Source organism: Phyllostomus hastatus, unplaced genomic scaffold (genome assembly GCF_019186645.2).
Source record: "Phyllostomus hastatus isolate PE091 unplaced genomic scaffold, TTU_PhHast_1.1 phas_contig_113, whole genome shotgun sequence".
In the NCBI taxonomy this organism is placed as follows: Eukaryota; Metazoa; Chordata; class Mammalia; order Chiroptera; family Phyllostomidae; genus Phyllostomus; species Phyllostomus hastatus.
Genome location: NW_025333530.1, coordinates 7,244,952 through 7,265,516, shown reverse-complemented (window position 1 = coordinate 7,265,516; position 20,565 = coordinate 7,244,952). Strand labels below are relative to the sequence as shown.

Here is a 20,565-nt window from a genome sequence, read left to right as displayed (position 1 = left end):
TAAAAAGAATAATTAGGATTATTTAGAAAAGTTTACTGAAAATCAGATGACCTTTTGAAATGTTGGCCTACCTTTTGGAGATACTTTTCTTTCTCCTCAATCTTCAGGGTTTCAGCTATGTCAACTGTAGCCTCTAAAGAAAATAAAGTCAAATTCAATCTGAAATAATTTTATAATGATTTTACAATAATATTTATATAAAACTGCATAAAGATTGAAAGTGTGAAGGTAAACATAAATGCATATTATCTTAAAACTTTATAAACCAGATTTATAGACAATTGGAGATGGAATTAATTAGCTATGGCTACAGGGAACATCTAATCTTAGAAGATAAGTAAGCCTGAGTCCAGAGACAAGAAAAGGTCTCTAAAGAGAACATATTTGCAGTATCAGAGATTCCAATTTCCACATTCCTATTCAACATGTTATGGGAATTTAGACATTTTCCTTCAAATAAATAGGGCAGTTGCTGAAGCAAGGTTTTGGTACGTAATTCAGAAAGTTATGCCGAAGGGTAAAGTTGTGTCCTTATACTTACTATCCATTTTCTGAAGAATCTCTGAATCAGGATGTTGAAAGGCATAAAACTTGGTACTTACTGTTTTTCTCAAGGAAAGAAGATTGCAAGTAATTTTTCTCTAAAAATTACAAAAGAATAGAAATCATTGGGAAACCATAGCATTAAAAGTATTTAAGCTTTTTATACCTATAAAAATTACATAGTAACAGTTTCCATATCTTAGGCCTTACTAAAGTCTTACAGGCCAGGGAACTTGGTTCCTAATGTTGACTCTGCCTTCAACTTTCTCCAGGGATTGCATGTTTGAACTCAATTTTGTAAAGAATTATTTTTAATATCTTTTAAACCAAGATATAACATTTCCCCAGATTATTCCATACTCTTTGGCCCAATAGATGCATTGCTTAAGGGATACTTTGAAATGTACTTTTAGATGTAACAAAGATTTTGAGTAGAAAGATTGCTGAGAAGTTTTAAGATTATTTATATAGGGTTTTACACATTTCAAATGAAAGATTCTTATTTTAAAATTAGGTTTGATAGATAAACAAATAAAGAAGATGTGATACATATATATAATGGGATATTAGCCATAAAAAAGAATGAAATCTTGCAATTTGTGACAACATGCATGGACCTGGAGGGTATTACACTAAGTGAGATAAGTGAGACAAATCAGACAGAGACAAATACCATGTGACTTCACTTACATATAGTCAATAATATTGTAATAAGTATGTAGATGGGTACTAAACTTATGGGAGGAACACTTCATAAGCTATATAAATGTCTACTCGTGATGTTGTACACCTGTAACTAATATAATATTGAATGTCAACTGTAATTGAAAAAATAATTTTAAGAGAATTATGTTTGGTAGTTTCTCTTGGGAAGGGCTCTAGTGTCTTCAGTGTTGGTCATGGTGGAGGCAGAAATGATCAACAGGAGGCAGCTACTCACCAGCTGCACCGCTCTTGGAAACCCCGGCCACCGGCAGACGCTGAGTGCTGCCTCCAGAGAGCACCAACTGGGATTCATTAGGAGGGTACATTGACGCTGTGATCCAAAATTGCTTGGCCAAGTTCATGTCCTGTTCTGAAGAGCCGCTGAACACCAGTAATCCCTGGGGACAAATTTCACAGGCCTCCTTTTCGCTGCTAGAGCTTGCTCCGGGCCTCGTTTCCATGGCGACTCAGGACGCTTCTGCAAACTCCCTTGCCCCTCTAGCAGCCCCGCCCCTCGGCAAACGGTCAAGTTGGCAACTACCGGGCCAGAAGCCCTTAGTTTACTCCGTACACGTTGGGTCCATCGCGCGTTGGTGGGCTCTTTGAAGCCCACTTCTGCGGTGATCACAGGCTTGGAGACCAGCCTTAGCCTTGGAGTCCAGATATGGGAGTCAAAACACCAATTTAGGGGCGTGTCTTGTCTTGCTGGAATCAGTGGGAAAGCCCTTCAGGTCTCCATCACAGTGAGCCTTCTACGTGCCTCCCCCATTCTCCAGCTTCCAACACCCAAAGGATACGAGTAAAGCTTCTGATCTTTACCTCAACGCCCCAATCCCCCATCCACACCGGATTGGCATACCTCAGCACCCCTTAAAGGGAAGTTCTGGGTCTGCTTTGGTTGGAGAATTAAATAAGGCAGTTAGCATCCTATTGGGGAGCCAGAGGTCTGAACTGGACCGATGGGTACTAACGTATATAGTTTTTGTTATTACTGCCCCCACCCCACAGGCCCAATCCTTTAAGACAAAGCTAAGGAAAGAAGCTGGATTTATATTACAACTGCGTTTAGCAGTGGGCCCCACGAAGAGCTGCCTAGACTGCAACAGTGTGAATGATTGAAAGAAGGGGTACATCTGATAAGTGGACTCAATCCTTCCGTGAAAAAATACTTTAAGAAAAATTTTGTTAATGCAGTCTTATAAAAATATTAATTACTTATAAAAACATTAACAAGTGCGTGTGAATAGCTTTCCTGGGAGATTTTATGGCGCTCTAGGAACAATTTAACCATTTTGGCGACAGGGAAGTTGTAATTTCTGTGGCAGGAATTGCGATGATCCTCATAATTTAGGGAATGAACACATGCTAATAACCCACAGTTTATGGTGTTATGGCATTTTATTCTTTCAAAATATTAATTAAGTCTCATAGAATAGATACTTCAAAAGTTGGTGATCACAAGTCTATACAATGACAGAGATCAGGTAAGGGAAAAATCTGATTCCCCAATCTATATGAAATTTTTCTGGATAAGAGTCTGAAGAAATACTGAAAAAGTAGATATAAAAGTACATATATATTACAAAGGTTGTGTGCTTAGCAGCTAATAGGTTGATTTGTTTTAGCTGAGCTATTAATAAATAGGCATCGGTTAATATTAGTGTGTTTCAATTCCGCCTCCCCTAAACACACTGATGTGCACAGGCAGCTCATCTGGATGAATTCTCAAATCTTTTTACCTGGCCGTGTGGTTAGTGATTGGTACTATTAGCAATCAGCTAACTACACTGCCTAGTAACTAGACTCACAAAACAAAAAGTTTGCTTTCGCCACAAACCGAGTGTGAAGTAGGCGCCCCCATACATCGTGATAGGTCGATCGTTGATTCCGCTATAGCTCACGTTAGTTGGTGGGTTTGTGAGTGCCCTACTAAACAATGAAAAGAGGCAAAGTGAATCACAGCTATACAGCATTCAACCTTACACAGGGGGCTCCTCCCCGCTGTTGAAAAGTCTGTATCTTTCCATTAAAGCCGTTAACCGCCCCCCCCATATTTCGCTTTCCTTAACACGGGATTGCACAATCTTGCTTTAGCTCCTAGAGCGGGGCGCAGTTTGAGTGTGTCTGGAAGCAGCCGCACGCCGGAATGCCCCGGGGCTGACTCGCGCTCCGACCGCACGCCGGCGGGGCTGCGCCGGGCCCCCGACGCCTCGGGCCTCGAAGCGCAGCGTTCGGCTCTCCAACGCTCCAGGTGGGCCGTTTGCCGCCCAGGGCGTCGTCCTCTTCCCGGAGGGGCGGCGGGTGAGGCCGTGCCTTGTTTTGATGGCAGTGGAGTTAGTGATTGCAAGTACTAGAGTACAATCAGCTAATTACACTGCCTACAAACCGAGCACCGGGTGCCCGCGGGCCGCAGCTCCCGGACGGACGGTGCGCAGAGCCGGTGCGCTGTCCTCGGCCGGCGGGCGGGGTAGGGGGACCCGCCTCAACCGCACGCTTCACCCGGGATGACGCCCACGGAGCCCGGGCTTGGTGCCCAGGGAGAGGGTCTCCGGAGGACTGCACCGGACCCACCGAGGACCCTCGCCCGGCCCGCAGGACTCGCCGCGAACCCTCGGCGTGGCTCGGCCAGGCCGGCGGGCGGCGCCCCAAGGGGGTCTGCAGCCCCCGGGCCCGGCCCCCCGGACCCCGGACCCCAGCGGGTTCCCCGGAGCTCCCGCCCGCTGGCTTCACCTCTGCCGCGGAGCCCCGGCTTCTGGCCTCCGCTGCCCGGCAGCCTCCCGCACCCCCAAGCGCGCCCCCCCCCCACCCCCTTCAGGTTCCCTTCCCTTTTCCTCTCCCCTGAGCTTTCAGGGGCCCGTTCCCACCTCCCTCACTCCCAGGCGGGCCGCCCCACACTACTTCTCTGCAGTTCCCAGCCCAAACCCTACGGCCGGCTCTCTCAACCGCGTGCGCCCCGCAACTCCGAGCGGCCGAGTGACCGTGACCGCAGCGAGCCAACCGCCCTTGGAACCCCGCGGGAAGAGGGGTGGGGCGGGCGCGAGCTAGGCTCGGGGGAGGGGCGGGGGGAGGGAAGGAAGCCAAGAGAAGGGGCGGGGGGTGGGGGCAGGCCCCAGTTGGGACCCAGGCACGAATTCTCAAACTGTTTCTCTACCTGATCTGACAGGAGGGACAAAGAGCTCCTCCTCCGTCACCCTCCCCAAGGGCCCCACAAGCCAACTTTTCATGCCCATCCCCATTAGGGAAGACAGCTCGCCAGGCACCAAATGTAGGCTGAATTTTCCAGATGCAGATAGGCCTGGATACCCCGTGACCTGCGGAGAGGTGACTTTGAGAGTTTCATCTGCACTCCTTCGTTCTCCTTACACTCTTGGAGGGCCAGGTGGTGAAGTGGGAGTCAAATCGTGAGCCAGCCAGCTTGTCAGTTGGATCCAAGCGTGGCCCTCATGAGACCAAGGCCACAGTTCTGTACGTTCAAGGGCTGCTTTAAGCAAACTCTTCCTACTTCCAGCTCATATTTATTTAAAAACCAGCTATGTGTTCAGTACCTAAGGTCATTCATTCCACCCTCCATATGTACAATCTAGGTGATAACAAAAACGGAATACATTATTTACCATTCGAGACGGTGTACAATAAATTACTGAGCAGGGTAGAGACAAAAATGGGTAGGATGGGACACTGAGAATTATAATTGGCCAAAGAAGGTTCATGGAACAGGTGACACCGAGGAGGTCCTTGAAGCAAGACTAAATTTGGACATTCAGGGTGAAGGCTGTGAAGGACGGAGGAACAATGTGCTGTGACCAGGTCCATTTTCTTTCTCACTATTTCATGTTCGATGACGTAGATGTGTTTCTATTTGTGTACGCGGAGTAGATTCGGCAAAGAGGACAGCTGCAGAGGATTTCTGGGAGACCTCTACTAATAATTGTTTCCTTTAGTTACTCCTTCCCCCTTTTGCTCCAAGGAATGAATCAGAAGAGGATAAAGAATATACACTTCGTGGAACTCATTTGGGAGTAGCTCCCGCTACCCCTGCCTGCCTCCATATAGTCTTCATGAACCCAGTACAGTACACTCATTGTTGACCCTGAAAGCTTAGTCGCAAATTATTTTCCACAAAAGAAAGCTTCCCAGCTATAGGCTGATTCCCTAAACCTGGCAAATGGTCTTGCAGATGCCACTAGTAACACAGATGGGGCAGGTAACCTAGATCATTCAACACAAATTCCATATTCACACTATTTAGACACCAGAACAACTTTCTAAGGATAAGTTTGAGTAAGTTATAGCATTACCTTTGAATATGAAAGCATATACTTTGCCAAATCCATCATTTGTTCTGTGAGCAACAAAATGAAGAGTAAGAAACCCAAGTGAAGTATAAAATGTATAGTACAGAAAACATTAATGTAAAAATTAACCTGTAAAGTTAAGTTGCAAAAGACAGTTCATTTATGACTAACTATAATTTCTATTCATTTTTGGGAGAGGCACAATATTGTAGAACACATTACATAAATTCCCTATACTCCTTTAAAATGTACAATAAACCAAGCCATACCAGGCAACATGCTGAAATCAGAGCTAATTAACCTCTGATCTCTTTTGAGATAACTGTAGAGCCAATTTTGTATTTTATAGTTAAATATACATACATGAATAAAATCAGGAGCAAAATATTTTCCATTCATTAGCAATATGTTAACTTGTAAGTCTTGATTAGGGCATAGTTACAAAAATAATTCTGTTCTATTAAATTGTTTGTCATTTTTACTCTATACAAGATTTTAATATTTCTCCTTGATTGATGTTTTATGATTATCAGTTTGGATCTTGCATGTCTTCCCTGAGTTGGATTTCTTCCCATGAAGACTGCAGTAGATGCCTTGAAATTTAGATTTTTAAAACTTTTCTCAGACCCTGGCTGGGTAGCTGAGTCAGTTAGAGCATTGTCCTGATACACCAAGATTGTGGATTTGATCCCTGGTCAGAGCACATACAAAAAGCAACCAATGAAAGCATAAATAAGTGGAACAACAAATTCATGTTTCTGTCTCTCTAAAATCAATTTTAAAAACTCTTTTTCAAATATAATAAAAATAAAGAAAACAGATATAAAAGTCACCAAGAGCATTGCCTACTGAAATAATTTTTTTTAAATGCAGTTTATTTTGTAGGTAGTACAACTAAAAAAAAATGAAATAATGAGGAAAAAAAATGTATGTGGCCTAGTTTTGTGGGGATTTTTTTGTTTGTTTGTCTTGTTTTTTAGAATGCTTGTTCTTAGGGTTGCTATTGATTTGGCCTGCAGTTACTAGAGAAACCCCAAGGATCTCATTTGCTTTACGGTTCATGTCTAGGCATGCCTGGAGACCAGGGAGACCCATGGTTTAATCTAAGTAAGAATGCTTGTGGTGTGTAAAATGCCCAAACAGAAGACTATGTTTGTTTTAGACAGCACCAGGAAGGCACCTTTCAGGGGAATTATTTACTGTTTAATTTCTGAGCTTTTGATGAATAGGGAGATAGGGATGGAGCCCCAAGGAAAGGGGTTAGTGATTAGAAGGAAACCAAGAAGAGTATAGAAAACAAACACCTTTTGGGTGAGCTTTGTCAAATTTATATTGGCTAAATTTACCATTTCTGAATAAAAGACTAGAATTGATGGGAACTGGGAATTAGAAAAGATGGAGACAATTTACTCCTTTTAACACACATAAATACACCATCTGAACTTTTCCTATTTTCCACAGCTTTTGAAGCATGTTGTTAGGGAGGAAGAAATGAAGAATCAGGCTGATTAGAAATTATTGGAGTTTATCAGCTTCTTTTTAAACTCTTTTCTTTAAATGCATATTTTCTCTTAGGAAATATACAATCATGTCTTGATTTTTATATAAATCAATACATGTCATTATTAACATTCATGATACTACATTTAGGAACTAGTTTATGTGATGAAATAAGACAAGACTGCAGTCAGCTCAGTGCCTTTGAAGAACCAGACATCATTGAATCTGCTTAATTATGAGAGATTTTCCTTCTAGCTAAATGAACTGCCAGCAGTTTTTATGCTTCTGATTCCATGTCATTGTACTCTCATTTGCAAGAGTGCATCAGATTCTTAATTAGCTTCTTGTATATATTTATTGATTGATCAATAGCATTGCTTTCAATATGAAAATGTTAAAATAATCTTTTAGTAAATAAAAACCAATCTAAAAATAAGCTTTATAATTAAGGTTGCTTGAGCTCTTAGTAGTAGGAGTAAACATGTTGCATATTTACCATCTTCAGAGAATAGAGTCTAGGGATTTGTGGTCTAGTTGGAGTCACACACAATTTGTAGGTTTGGATAACTGAGATTGTTATTGTATAGTCATCCCTTGGTATGCCCAGAGGACTGTTTTTAGGACCCCTGACAGATACCAGAATCTGCAAATGCTCAAGGTCCTTATGTATAGTATTTGTATATGACCTACATACATTTTCCTGTATACTTTAAATTATCTCTAGATTACTTATAATACCTAATATACCATAAGTGTTATGTAAGTAGTTGTTATACTGTATTGTGTAGGGAATAATGACAAGATAAAAGAAATCTGTACATATTCAGTATAGACACAACCATCCTAAGTACACTTCTGCAACAATGTAACATTTTTTTGAATATTTTTGATCCATGGTTGGTTGAATCTGAGGTTGTAGAACTCACAGATATGGAGGGCTGACTATGTTAATTATATTAGTATATACAATATAATACTTTAGATATTATTTATATTTATATTACATATAATTATGTTAAGTACCAAAGTGGCACTTAATTATGATGTGCTTAGGTATGTTGAGTTTTAGGTAATGGAAGGACAGTGTGGTGGAATTAAGTATGCGGAGCTGGAACTCTGAAAAGAGACCAGATCTGAAAAGAGAGATTTCACAGTTTTCTTAAGGTATAATAGTTGAAGTTGTGAGGACAAGAGAGCCATGTTGTCTTAATTGATCCTCCAGTACCTGCTATGTTTCACTCAGGACAGAGAAGAAGACTAACAGCAATGTGTTGTTCTTACAGAAGAGGGAATAGAATGGTAACAGCAGAAGGCTCACGACCAACTTTGAGAGCATCCATCTCCTATTCAGGTGCTGGCAAGAGGAAGTAAATTTTGAGAAGGATTATTAGTCCACAAGAAGGAGCAGAAGAGAGGACACTCATTTAAGCATCACTCTGTATCTACTTATTCTTGTTCTTATTTTCACTCTCCCTAATTGGCACTGAATCCTTTTATTTCTAGGCAGATTTACACTTTTTAGTTTTAAAAAGTTACATAGCTTTCATTTGTTATCTTTATTTCCTTTATATCTGTAGAGTACATCTCAAAATTTTGACATAGTTACATTTACTAAAGTTAACATTGTCTTTCCACTCTTAGCTTATTTATAGCTTGTTTAAATCTCAAGCTGATATCCTGCTTTTTGGGTAAAATTTCCCTTGGTGCCTTTAGCTTATCTTGATCTTTACCTTCTCTAACTCCTTTTGCACTTAGTCCATTTACTCTACAGTTAATATCTTCCATTGGTAAGAGGACACTATTCTCCAATACCTAATTGCATTTTGAAAAAAAAAGTGCATTTTATTATAATAGTAGAGTGTGCTGGTATATGTAACACACATTTATTATTTAGCACAGAGTATTGTACATACATTTTCTTACACCCTGAATTACTTTTAGTGGGCTATCTTGGTTTTCAACTTGATGTATGATACATATGTTTGCATTCTCTAGCACAATGCCACTTACATTATGAGTGCTCAATAATTCACACAGAAAATAAAAGTAAAGTCAGAAAAATGCTTGTCATACATAAAGCACGTGTATAGTAAATTGATGAAAAAGAAGCATCACATAGTTTAAGATTAATTTATTTTAGGCAGCTCTAAATTTAATTTCTTCTGGCTTTAAATCAACATTGTATAGCTATATGATTTTACTAGGTAATAGTTTTGCATGCAAATTTTGCGTCAATAATTAATGTAACTTCCTTAATATGTGCTTTGACAATAATGGGACTGAGTTCATGCCTGGGCTGTAGAATAGTTCATCACTATACAAAATGGTGCTACTTACTTGCTTTTTTACAGAAATACTTTCTGTCAGAAGTGGGATTTCTGCCAGCACATCTATAGTTTTCTCGTTGGCAATGCCACGCACTTGCAAAGGGATGGATGAGCCAATAGATGGATGCAATTTGCAAATTAAGGAAGGGAAGCTAATGAAATAAAAAGTCCAGTGAATTTAATGTTCAATTTAGATGACATTTTAAATTATTTTGCCTATTTTATACTGTTATAGGCAAAAATATTTTTATTTTATAGCTGAAGTTTAGGTAAAATCAAGAAGACAAATGTAGCATGAGATTTTCTTTCTTTTTTTACTTATTTTTTTTGTTCCCTCTTGTGTTTTTTTAAAGATTTTATTTATTTCTTTTTAGAAAGGGGAAAGGAGGGGGAAAGAGAGAAAGAGAAACATCAATGTGTGGTTGCCTCTCAGGTGGCCCCCACTGGGGACCTGGCCTAGCAACCCAGGCATGTGCCCTAACTAGGAATCGAACCTGAGAGGCTTTGGTTTGCAGCCCGCACTCAATCCACTGAGCTACGCCAGCCAGGGCTAGCATGAGATTTTCAAGGTTTACCTTTATTGATGAGCCTTGTGGGGCTTGATGATACTTTAGCAGTCAAATTGAATTCATGTTAATATAAAGAAATGCAATTCTTAAAACTGTTACTTGTACAAGGTCATTTGGGTCATTTTCATGTTTTGTACCATTTGATTTTCAGTTACAGAAAATAAAGTGTCTTTGATGCTCCCCTTGGTTCTGGTCTTCACCTCTGTTCCTAATGGCCAGAAGCCTCATGTTTCCCATTTTCTGGGGTGCCTCCCCCAGTCTTCCTCCCATCTTCCAAATGTCTCCAGAGGGAGTATGATCCTTTTGTTCTACTATGGAGAACTTACTTGGTATTTTAAAAAAGGAAATTCTGGAAAGACAATGTCTTAATTTAGGGCAGGGGTGTCAAACTCATTTTCACAGGGGGCCACATCAGCCTCACAGATGCCTACAAAGGGCTGAAATAATTTTAGGATTGTATAAATGTAACTACTCCTTAACTGTTGAGTTGAAATTACATTCGGCTCTTTAAAGGCAACCGTGAGGCTGATGTGGCCCCCCGTGAAAATGTGTTTGATACCCCTGATCTATGGAATAAATGTCTTATAAAGGGAATTTTAGACACCACAGAAAAACAGGAAAAGAGCTGTTACTTGGCTTCAAATTTCAGCAGCCATTTTCTATTCTAGTTAAGTATGAGGCTGTTTAGGTTGACTCAGGCTAGACCTTCTGCTAAATTCTGACATCCTTTCAATGGACATCATAACCTGGGTGTTTCATCGCCATGGAAAACTCAGTATTCCTCATCTGAACCAGCCATTGTTCTTTTTATACTGGCTTTTCTGCTGAATTTGATTATTTCAATGATGACATTATTGTCTTGGTTACTAATGCTTGAAACCTGGAATAATTTTTCAGTATCCTATTTCTCAAACTCCGTATCCCAACAGTCACTTGTGTACATATCTGATTTCCTTCTTGAGATTATAAACCTCTTAAAAGGCAGGGTTGTTTTCCAAATTCATCACACTTAGCATTGTCTAATATGTAGTACATAGTAAATCATCATGAGCAAATAATGTTAACTATAACAGAAGACATAGTTGTCATTAATGTGTAGGAGGTGATTAAAATAGGTGGTCATAAACAAGTAACTGAAGGAAGTCTTGCATGATGTTTAGTTTCTATTTGATTGTTCTTTCCTGAAATCTAAGTACATTGTTACCCTACTATTCTATTCATACTTTCAAGGCCTGCCTGGGCCTGTTGCAGAAACTAATGCTAGGATAGGGTTCAAAGCCTTATCAGCTAATGTGATTCACTAACTCAAAAGTCCAGTAAAACATTAGCTATCTGGGAAGATGAAATAATAAAAGCACTATTAAATACCTGACACCACTTTAATACTATAAATGCAAACACTAGTCACTTGAAAAAGAAAAATTTGAGTGTGTGCATATGTTGTCTTTAGTTCTGAAGCAAATTTTATTTCAGTAATATCTGAGTAGTTATCTTATTTTCAATTTTGTTATTTCCAATAGAAGTTTAAAAAGTAATCTTTGCAAAGGTTATCCCAGCAAAGGCTAGATAAGATGAGATGCAAATATTTCATAATAATCTTTGTTAAGCTTAAGGCATTATTAAGCAATCAAAAGTGTAAAATAAAATTCAAATTTCTTTGATAGCTAAGAAAGATCTATGTTGATGATCTTCCACCTTTGCTGAACATTAGGATTACCTGGGGAGCTTTTAAAATCCTGATGCCTGGGTTGTACTGTACCCCAATTAAATCAGAATGTCTGGAGGTAGGAGTCAGGCATCAGTAGTTTAAAAAGATACTCAGGTGATTCCAAACTGCAGCAATTTGGAAACCTGTGCAGTTGAGTAAAGGGTATAAGAAATATATCATGGAAAGCTGAACTAGATAAGACACTGTGGACGTGGAAGATCATTAGGGTCCTAGTCCCACCTTTATTTTCTTTTTATGTGTTCTGGGTATTTAGTAGATACTTAGATACTTACTGAATCGAACTAGCCTTATTAAATCATGTCATTATTAGATGACTCAGTCATCCCTTTCCATAGTTTTTATATAATCATTTTCATGCCTCTTAAACATCAAAGATACTACACTAGCCAATATACCTGCTGATATCTGTACTTCATCTCCATCATTGATAAGAGTTTTGACAAGCACACCTCTCCAGCATGCCGGAAGCCATCCACACCCATATTCTACTACCACTAGCAATGAAGTTTTCATTCCAGCCAGCACATGAGTAATCCATCTCCAAAAATTTCATTTTAGAGTTGGCTTCCTTAAAACATTCCTGTTACAAATTGTATTAGATTGGATTTCTTTGAAACAGACTCTGAGATGGGAGTTGCACGCAGAAAGTTTACTGGAGAGTCCTCTTGAGAGACATACTGGTAAGGGAGTAAGAAAGGTAGGACTGGGCAGAGCGAGAGATGGACCAGTGAGGTGATAGCAATTGAGGCCTCACTCAGCCTATTTTATGAGAAGCTCTGGAGATAGATGGCCCTTCAGAGTTGCTGCAAATTGAGGTAAGACAGCCAGGTTTTTGTATCTCCACATTAGCCTGTCAAACGGGGAGGGGAAGATAACTTGGTTTCTCAGAGCAATTCTCAAAGAGGGATACAGCTGTGAGCCAACAGCATCTGATGCAATAGTTCCATCTGTTGGAGGATAATTGTGTTGACCCTGAAGAGGAGAACAGGTTGAAGGACCAAAATATCTATTACAAAGTTCAAAATGACTTATCTTTGACCACTGGGAGTGCCTTGTGCAGGCTCTTGTTTTTTGACATGATCATTGGTTTTGTATAGTTTCCTTGCTTTCTGGTATAAAAATTACCTGAACTAGAACTGAAATTTGCCATTTCTCCAAGGATTTTCTTTAAGGTGTATTTAGAGACCACAAAATGAATGTTAGGATTATTTATTAATTCAAGACCTTTTCAATGGGCAGAACTAAAATATACATTTTTAAAAAGAAAAAAATCACAAGTTCATATTAATCTTGCCATTTCAAATTTAACATTATGGGACTTTTTACTTAATTTTTTTGATTTTACACTTTTATCTCCTTTTCCTTACATTAAAAAGCTTAGTTCATAATACCATAGAGTAAATATTTGTATTCCCCTAGTCTCTCCCCATGTTTCAAAATAGTACTACTAATATTATTATAAACGATTAGGCTACAAAATAACTAAAAAATATATCCTTGCAGATCTTTCTAGAATATATTCTAATGTGTTTTTCACTAGATTTTGTAAAAGCACACTGCTTGATTTTTATCCCCTTAAACCTTTTAATTCACTACTTATAACAGGATACATTCTTGTCATATTTACAGATAACAGGAAGCCAGAAAGATAAAAGAATTTATTAGAATACAAAAATCAAGGTCACAAATAATCTCAATTCTTTATAGTGATGGTCTGAGTTTAATACAATGAAATATGACATGTATGGCTGCAATTAGGTTTTATATTCCACTTAATCCACAAAGCATCAGAAAACACATCATAAAATAATAAATATAACCTTACATTTATTAATAAGAAAGGTTATCACTTTTTGAGCACATACTATATGCTAGGCCCTCTGCTAAATGCTTCATATAATTTTTAAATTTAATCTTAAGAACCTCATAAAACAATAGCAGTACGGTAGTATGAAAATTATACCACAACTGGTAGTAATATCTAACATTTACAGAGCTTGTCTTGAGTACTAGGTTCTGGTCTAGGTAGTTTACACTTAATTCTCCTAACAACTCTACAAATTGGGTCCTACTGTTACTCTCTTTATATAGATTAGGAAATTGAGGCACAGAGAAGCTATAGGAACACAGCAACTTCCTAAGTTACACAGTAAATTGAGGTGGGATCCAAATCTGGCTGTCTGATTCCAAAGCCTTAGGTGTACTTCTCCCCCCTTTTACAGATGAGGTTCAAGGATAGAGAGGCTGAGAAACTTCCCCAAGTTTCTAGTAAGGTAAGGACTGGGATTCATCCACGGTGCTTGATTTTTATAGCTGATTTCTCAGCTGCTAGGTAACTAACTGATTTCCTAACTGGTAGGTAACTAGTAGTTGGATCAGTTACTTTAACACATTAATAGTTGTGATCTTAGTAACAACCCTAGGAAGTTGCTACTTCAGTGACAGGAAATGTAAAGTTCAGGAGGTTAAGCACGTGTCTCAAGATTATAGATAGTGAGTTGTAAAGCTGCAGCTCACACCCAGATCTGACTCCGAAGCCCATTTTCTTGAACATTATACCATGCAAGAAGATAAAGACGTGGCGAAACAACAGCATTAGTAAAAAAAAGACTACTTGCAAGTTCAGTGTGAGGCAGTGGTATGCTGCTACTGCCACTAAGGTAAATGCAACCTGAAGCTGCGTTGTAGAAATATAGTGTTCAAAGCAAGGGAGGTGGCAGTCCTGCTCTGTTTAGTAATGGCAGAGGACACTGGAGCACTGTGCGTGATTCTGGGCTCCACACTTTAAAAGAGGGTCACTGACGCACCTGAAGCTTAGCCAGAGGTGAGTGCCAAACTTGGCGAAGTCTCTGAGTAGCATTTTTAAAAGAACTGTTGGAAAGCTGGGAGTGGCCCCTCCCAGAGGAGTCTCAGAGATGGTTGAAAAGCTAGCATTTATAGTGTTTTCATGTGGTGGAGGATTCGATGCAATCCAGAGGGAGAAATTAGGCTACATAGGCAGAGAATCACAGAGCTGGATTTGGCTCCTCAGAGGGAGGGAGGACTGCCAGGTGTTCGGAGTTTTTTAGAAATGAAACAGGCCTCCTTGTAGGAGAATGAATACTTTCTCACTGACATGAACTTGAATGACTACTTGCTGTGGGTGTTAAAGGCTTACATGTCAGGTGTGAACATTCTTAAGTTTTAGTGGGTATATGAATCACCTGGAGGCTTGGTAAATACTGGTTACCAGGCCCTGCTTTTAGAAGTATTGACTCAGATCTGGGATAAGTTCCAAGAACTGGCCTTTTTAACAAGTGGCGTGGTGGATCTAGACTGGTGGTCAGTGACCTACACTTTGAGAACTAGTGAGATTAGTAAACTCTGAGATCTCTTCCACTTATTTTACAAATAAGCATTTTAGTAAAAAATGTGTGTAGTCAACATATGACTGCTCAGAGAAAGTTGTCATAAGTTTTATAAAAGATTTTAGACAAAATTCTTTAATATGTTGGTAGTTACAATTAGAGATGAAATTATTGGAATGTAGGATATTACGATATGGAAGGAGAAGGCTTGATTCTTAATCTGTCAAAAAGGTAAGACTTTAAAATAAAATGGAAGGTACAAATCCAGTTTGAAAATCTTTGAACACTTTAGATAAAGAACCCAGTCTACATATGACAAGGAGCAATTTCATGGGGACCTCAAAAAAGCTGATTATCCTAAAGGACAGCACCTGTGTCAGGTTAAACACCTACCAGGCTTTGGGGCCCAGGCTTATATAAATTTCAGCCCCATACTGGCAAAGCAGGTGAGGGTGCGAGTCAGAAACCTAAAGCATAGTTGGTCTTCTAACTCTCACCCACTTTTTGTTGGGGCTAAAGGATTTTTGCTGGCAAGTACAATATGTTTGATTAATCTCAACTTCTACTTAAAGTGTGCAACTTGAGAGCCACATTTTAAAGCTATACTGTATCCTGAAATGTTTTTGCTCTCTGTGAATATGTTTTTAAAAAGTGGTGCTTGGTGTAATTACTGTTGTATTTCAACATTTTTTCTTTTACTTAAGTTGCATAATATTTCATTTGTTAAGTATATTAGAGTTTAAAAAGATGTTTTTCCTTTGAAAGTCGTTAAAAACTACCTAGGTGGGGAAGTGGTGTTTTGTTTTGTTGATTGATAGTATTAATGTGCTTATTTAGCTCATTAAGAAGTAGCAAATAATTTGCTGTAAATTTAAGGTATCTATAATTTCCAAATAGCAATTATATGTTGGTAAGTTAGGCCCTTGTTTCTATTTAATTTCTTCTTGCTTCCTTTTAATGGTTACAGACCTTCTCATAGGTTTTCTTTCTCCTTGAATCATGAGAGATGAAATTGCAACAACAGTTTTCTTCCTCACAAGATTGGTGAAAAAGCATGATAAATTGAGTAAACAGCAAATAGAAACCTTTGCAGAAAAGCTGATGACCGTCTTGTTTGAAACCTACAGAAGTCACTGGCACTCTGAGTGTCCTTCCAAAGGGCAAGCCTTCAGGTAAGAGCCAGTGCCGTTGTGTGAAAGGAAAGCAACAAGCATTGACCATGATTTTGTGGGCAGTCTATCTGTAATGCCAGTTTTATGGATCCAAATGTATTTGTTTGAATATAGGCTTGAAAGAAAGAGATGCGTAGGTGATAGTGGAGTTCAATATTACAGTACAAACTTAAGCAATTTCTAACTTGTGTTTACTGTGAAAGATATACAGTGAATGTTTGGTGAACTAATTGTGTGACTTAGTGATGCAACTCACATTCTGAGCTGCTGTGAGAAAAGTTGATGTTTCAACTCTTACTTGTAAAAACTGGAGGGTCAGGGGAGGGCAAGGGCGAGGTTGGAACTGTGTGTATTGCAGCAGTGTGCCTACAACATGATTCTCCTGCTAAAGCACCTGTCATCATGCCTTTGTTTCCCTTTCCTTGTTTTTAAAGGTGTATCAGGATAAACAATAATCAAAATAAAGATCCCATTCTGCAAAGGGCTTGTGCTGAGAGTAATGTGGATTTTGCTCACCTGGGACTTCCAAAGGAGATGACAATATGGGTAGATCCCTTTGAAGTTTGCTGTAGGTGAGTAGTCTCATTGGAAGTAAGAGTTTGTGTTCTCTCTGACACCTGGAAACAGGTTGTTTGGTCAATTCTGTACACCTTTGTGAAAGATGATGTTCCAAAACCCTGGGTTAGCAGAGAGGGCAATGGTTGGTTAAGATTTTTAGATGCAAACTTTATTAGATAACACACATTTCCAGTAGCAGTCGGAAGCACAAAGATTTTGCATAATACTTGAAATTTGATTTTGATCCCTGCCTCCTATTGCCAATAGTAGATTATAATATCTAAGTATTATTATAGGCAGTATCAAGGAGGAAGAGGAGTTACTTATCATGAGGCAATTCAGTCCATTATTTGGGTCAAAAGACACTAGTCTTTGTCTTTTTCTGAGCAATTAATTGAAGGAAATAGTTCTTACAGAATACCCCCACTAATTACAACAGTGTAGTAGTTGAAGATTATGTCTCTCAACTTACTTTGCTATTAAGTCACTTCAATTTGTTTTTCAAAATAACTGTTTTTGTTAAGTTAGTGAGTTGTCTCCAGAAAAGATTTGAGATAAAACTGTGAGACATTGAAACCCAAATGAATACTTTATTTTCCTTTGTTACTTAGGTATGGTGAGAAAAATCATCCATTTACAGTGGCTTCTTTCAAAGGCAGGTGGGAGGAGTGGGAGCTGTACCTGTGGATCCGGGATGCTGTCAGCAGGGCCACACTAGACCACTCCTCTGGCACTTCCTCCGACGAAGAAAGTTATCACAAAGAACCTCAGATAATTCCTAAAGTCAGCAATCCAAAGAGTATTTATAAGGTAAAGTGTGTTCCAGTTCTTCTCCATACTTTTATCCTAATTCGAATTCTAAAAAGAATATGCTCACTGTAAAAGCAAAGAAACAGCAATTGGAAAACATGGAAAAAAATGACACTATAAAGATTAAAATCACGATTTCAATATTCTGGCAAAATGTTTGTTTTATTTTATAGGTATTTCCTCCCTTGGCTGCTCAGGATCTGTACCATCTTTTGCAGTCCCATTTTCTGTACAGTATTTGAACATGACCTTTCTTTCACCTAAATTTCTTTAGAATTAAATATTAAAATTAGTGGGCATTTTTTACAACAGTCATATAGGTACCACTCATAGGTAACTTGGAAAATTAAGATATAATCAAAGGTTTGCAAACCCACCACTAGAGCAGTTTTTTGAAAAAAAAAATTATTTTTAAGCTATGCACTGCTTTGTATTAGAAATAGGTTTCATGAACAATACTTATTCTTACTAGTACAATTCTCCCAACACTTTGTATTAAATTAAATTGATTTCAACCACCTGAACTAATTTCATGATTTGCTAATGGTGGTAACCCACAGTTTGAAAAACATTGACACTTTGTATCCATATACTTGTTGGTATTTTTTCTTAAAATAACCACTTATGTATTAAACTGTTAAAGCAATTTAAATATTTACAATTTTAATATTCATTTGCCTTACTAGTAATTTACTTAGTTAATGTATTATTGGTAGATATCTAGACTGTTTCTACATTGTTGTGATATAAAAAAAGCTGATAATTTGTACTGAGATGTCTGAATTTTAAATTATTTTTGGAAATGTGATTCTCAGACATGGAATTGCTAGGTCATTGAGTACGGACATTTCACTCATTCTCAATATACAGCCAAAGTACCTTCTAGAAAGTTGTGTTTATTTGTAGTCTAACCAGCTTTATGTGAAAGTGTTTACCATTTTTCCTACAATTGTGTATTCTCAGTTAAAAATAGTTTGATAACAATACTATTACAGATATTATTAATTAAATTGGAAATTAAAAAATCCCCTGCCATGTCCCTAAATGTTTAAGATAGTTACTGTCTTTTGAATTTTCTGTTTTTCATCCACTTATCATTGGAGATCTAAATATATTGGGTTGGCCAAAAGTTTGTTCGTGTGTGTGTGTGTGTGTGTGTGTGTGTGTGTGTTAAGATGAATATCTAGCACAGCTTACTTAAGTTGTTTTTTTAATTCCATTCAAAACAATTCTGTTAGATTGTATTATGACAGATGTCATATCAGCATGCACTAAAAACAGTTATCAAAATTGGTGAAGTTTTGCGTAGCCATTTTAATATTGAAGATGGAAAAAAGTAAGCAACATTTTTCACATGGTATGCCTTACTGTTTCAAGGAAGGTAAAAATGCCAGTGAATTCATAAAAAAAGGTAGGAATAGTGTGTGGAGAAGGTGCTGGGACTGAGCAAACATGTTGAAAGGTTTGTGTAGTTTTGTGCTGGAGATTTCTCGCTGGATGATGCCCAACGGTTGGGCAGACCTGTTGAAGTTGACAGTGATCAAACTGAGACATTAATTGAGAACAATCAGTGTTATACCGCATGGGAGATAGCTGACATACTCAAAATATCCAAATTAATAAAGTTATTGGTGAAAATGAAAAATGTATCTTTATTTTACGGGGAAAAATACACCCATGAACTTTTTGGCCAACCCATTATTACTACAGGCTCTTCAAACTTTAAGAGCATTTTAACTCCTTGTCATATTACTGGAAAATATTTTTTTCTTTAGCTTGTATAGTTTTTGAAACCATACATAAGTTTATATATAGTTTTATATGTATAAAAGTTAAAAATTATATAGTGAAATACTTGCCCTTAATTCTATCTTTATGCTTAGAAAGGTCATCTTCCATCTAGGAGTCAGATCTATGGTTAGCTATATTCTTCTAGAGCAGTATCCTTTCAAAGGATAGTCTGCAAAACATTCGCATTGGTCATTGGGATGTTTAAAGTGGATATTTCTAGATCTTAGTACCAGAGATCATGATTAGACAGTTTTGGGTTTCACCAGTGAGGCAGGGTGAGGTAAGGAAGAAGTTAAAAATGTGTAGAAATTTGCATAAATGTGTTTTAAAAAATTTTAGTTGGAATAAGAATTAATTTTGTTAAAGTATGAAGTTGACTTTGTTACATCCAAAATGCTAGCCATTTTTTCAAACGGAATTATCTACTTTTATTTCTCTTCATTTGTACTTCCTATACTTTTGACAGGTTTAAGTTGAGTTATTGGTTTTATTTAATCCTTACTAGCTTATTAGTTTATAGAAGATCTTTATACTACCCCCTTTTCCTTCTTTTCCTTCCTCAGGTTGAAAACTTGAAACAGCCCTTTCAATCTTGGTTCCAAATCCCCAGCAAAAAGAATCTGAATGATGGCCGTCTTAGCTTCCTAGGAAATGCTTCTCATGCCCTGCGTAAGAATCCTAAGGGTCATAGGCCTGCAGCTCTTTGCCGGGTGGACAGGTACCACTGGGTCAATACAAACCGATAAAGCCATGGCTGGGCACTCAGGGCCACAAAGCACAAAGGAACCATTTTATTTTCTCTAAACTGAAACTAGTCTAGGTGGAGAGGACCATGAAACAGAAAAAATGACATTAGGGACCAGTGTGTATGATGATGAATCCTCTCACACAAATCATGACTGTGTTCTTAGCTGTACTTTTAATTCTTATTTAATTTCATATAAACTTTTATGTAACACTAACAAATGTACCCATTAAGGTGACAGAATGAAGATACTAACCTGTGATAAGATTCAGTGAATTTTGAAAAGTAACAATTTAAATAAATGTATTGTGTTTTTAATATAGTCCTCGTTCAGTTTGTTACAAGAAAATCTTAAAAGTTTGTATTTTTCTTCATTAGCTATTAAAAAAAGTAGATAATCATTTAGGGAAGAGTGATCCTCATGATAGTTTCTGGTTCTACTTGATTCTCTGCCATCACCTCTATTTCGTAAGG

At 38.2% G+C, this 20,565-nt stretch overlaps 2 protein-coding genes across 2 annotated transcripts in view; one reads left to right on the top strand and one right to left on the bottom strand.

The window, feature by feature from the left end:
* The window catches only part of HOATZ (HOATZ cilia and flagella associated protein), a 34,051-nt gene extending 32,342 nt beyond the window's left edge, over positions 1-1,709 (bottom strand). Inside the window, exons 1-3 of the mRNA XM_045836583.1 lie at positions 1,484-1,709; positions 603-641; positions 72-133 (exon numbers count right to left, since the gene is read on the bottom strand). Of these exons, the coding sequence (XP_045692539.1) occupies positions 72-133; positions 603-641; positions 1,484-1,709 (327 nt within the window). The remainder of the gene's footprint in view (positions 1-71; positions 134-602; positions 642-1,483) is intronic.
* Positions 1,710-3,391: 1,682 nt separating this feature from the next.
* On the top strand, positions 3,392-20,092 carry BTG4 (BTG anti-proliferation factor 4). Its single transcript, XM_045840420.1, has 5 exons — positions 3,392-3,499; positions 15,983-16,187; positions 16,622-16,759; positions 17,357-17,555; positions 19,910-20,092. Exons 2-5 carry the CDS (start codon positions 16,015-16,017, stop codon positions 20,090-20,092), a joined length of 693 nt encoding a protein of 230 aa, XP_045696376.1. The 5' UTR covers positions 3,392-3,499; positions 15,983-16,014.
* The last annotated feature ends 473 nt before the right edge of the window (positions 20,093-20,565 follow it).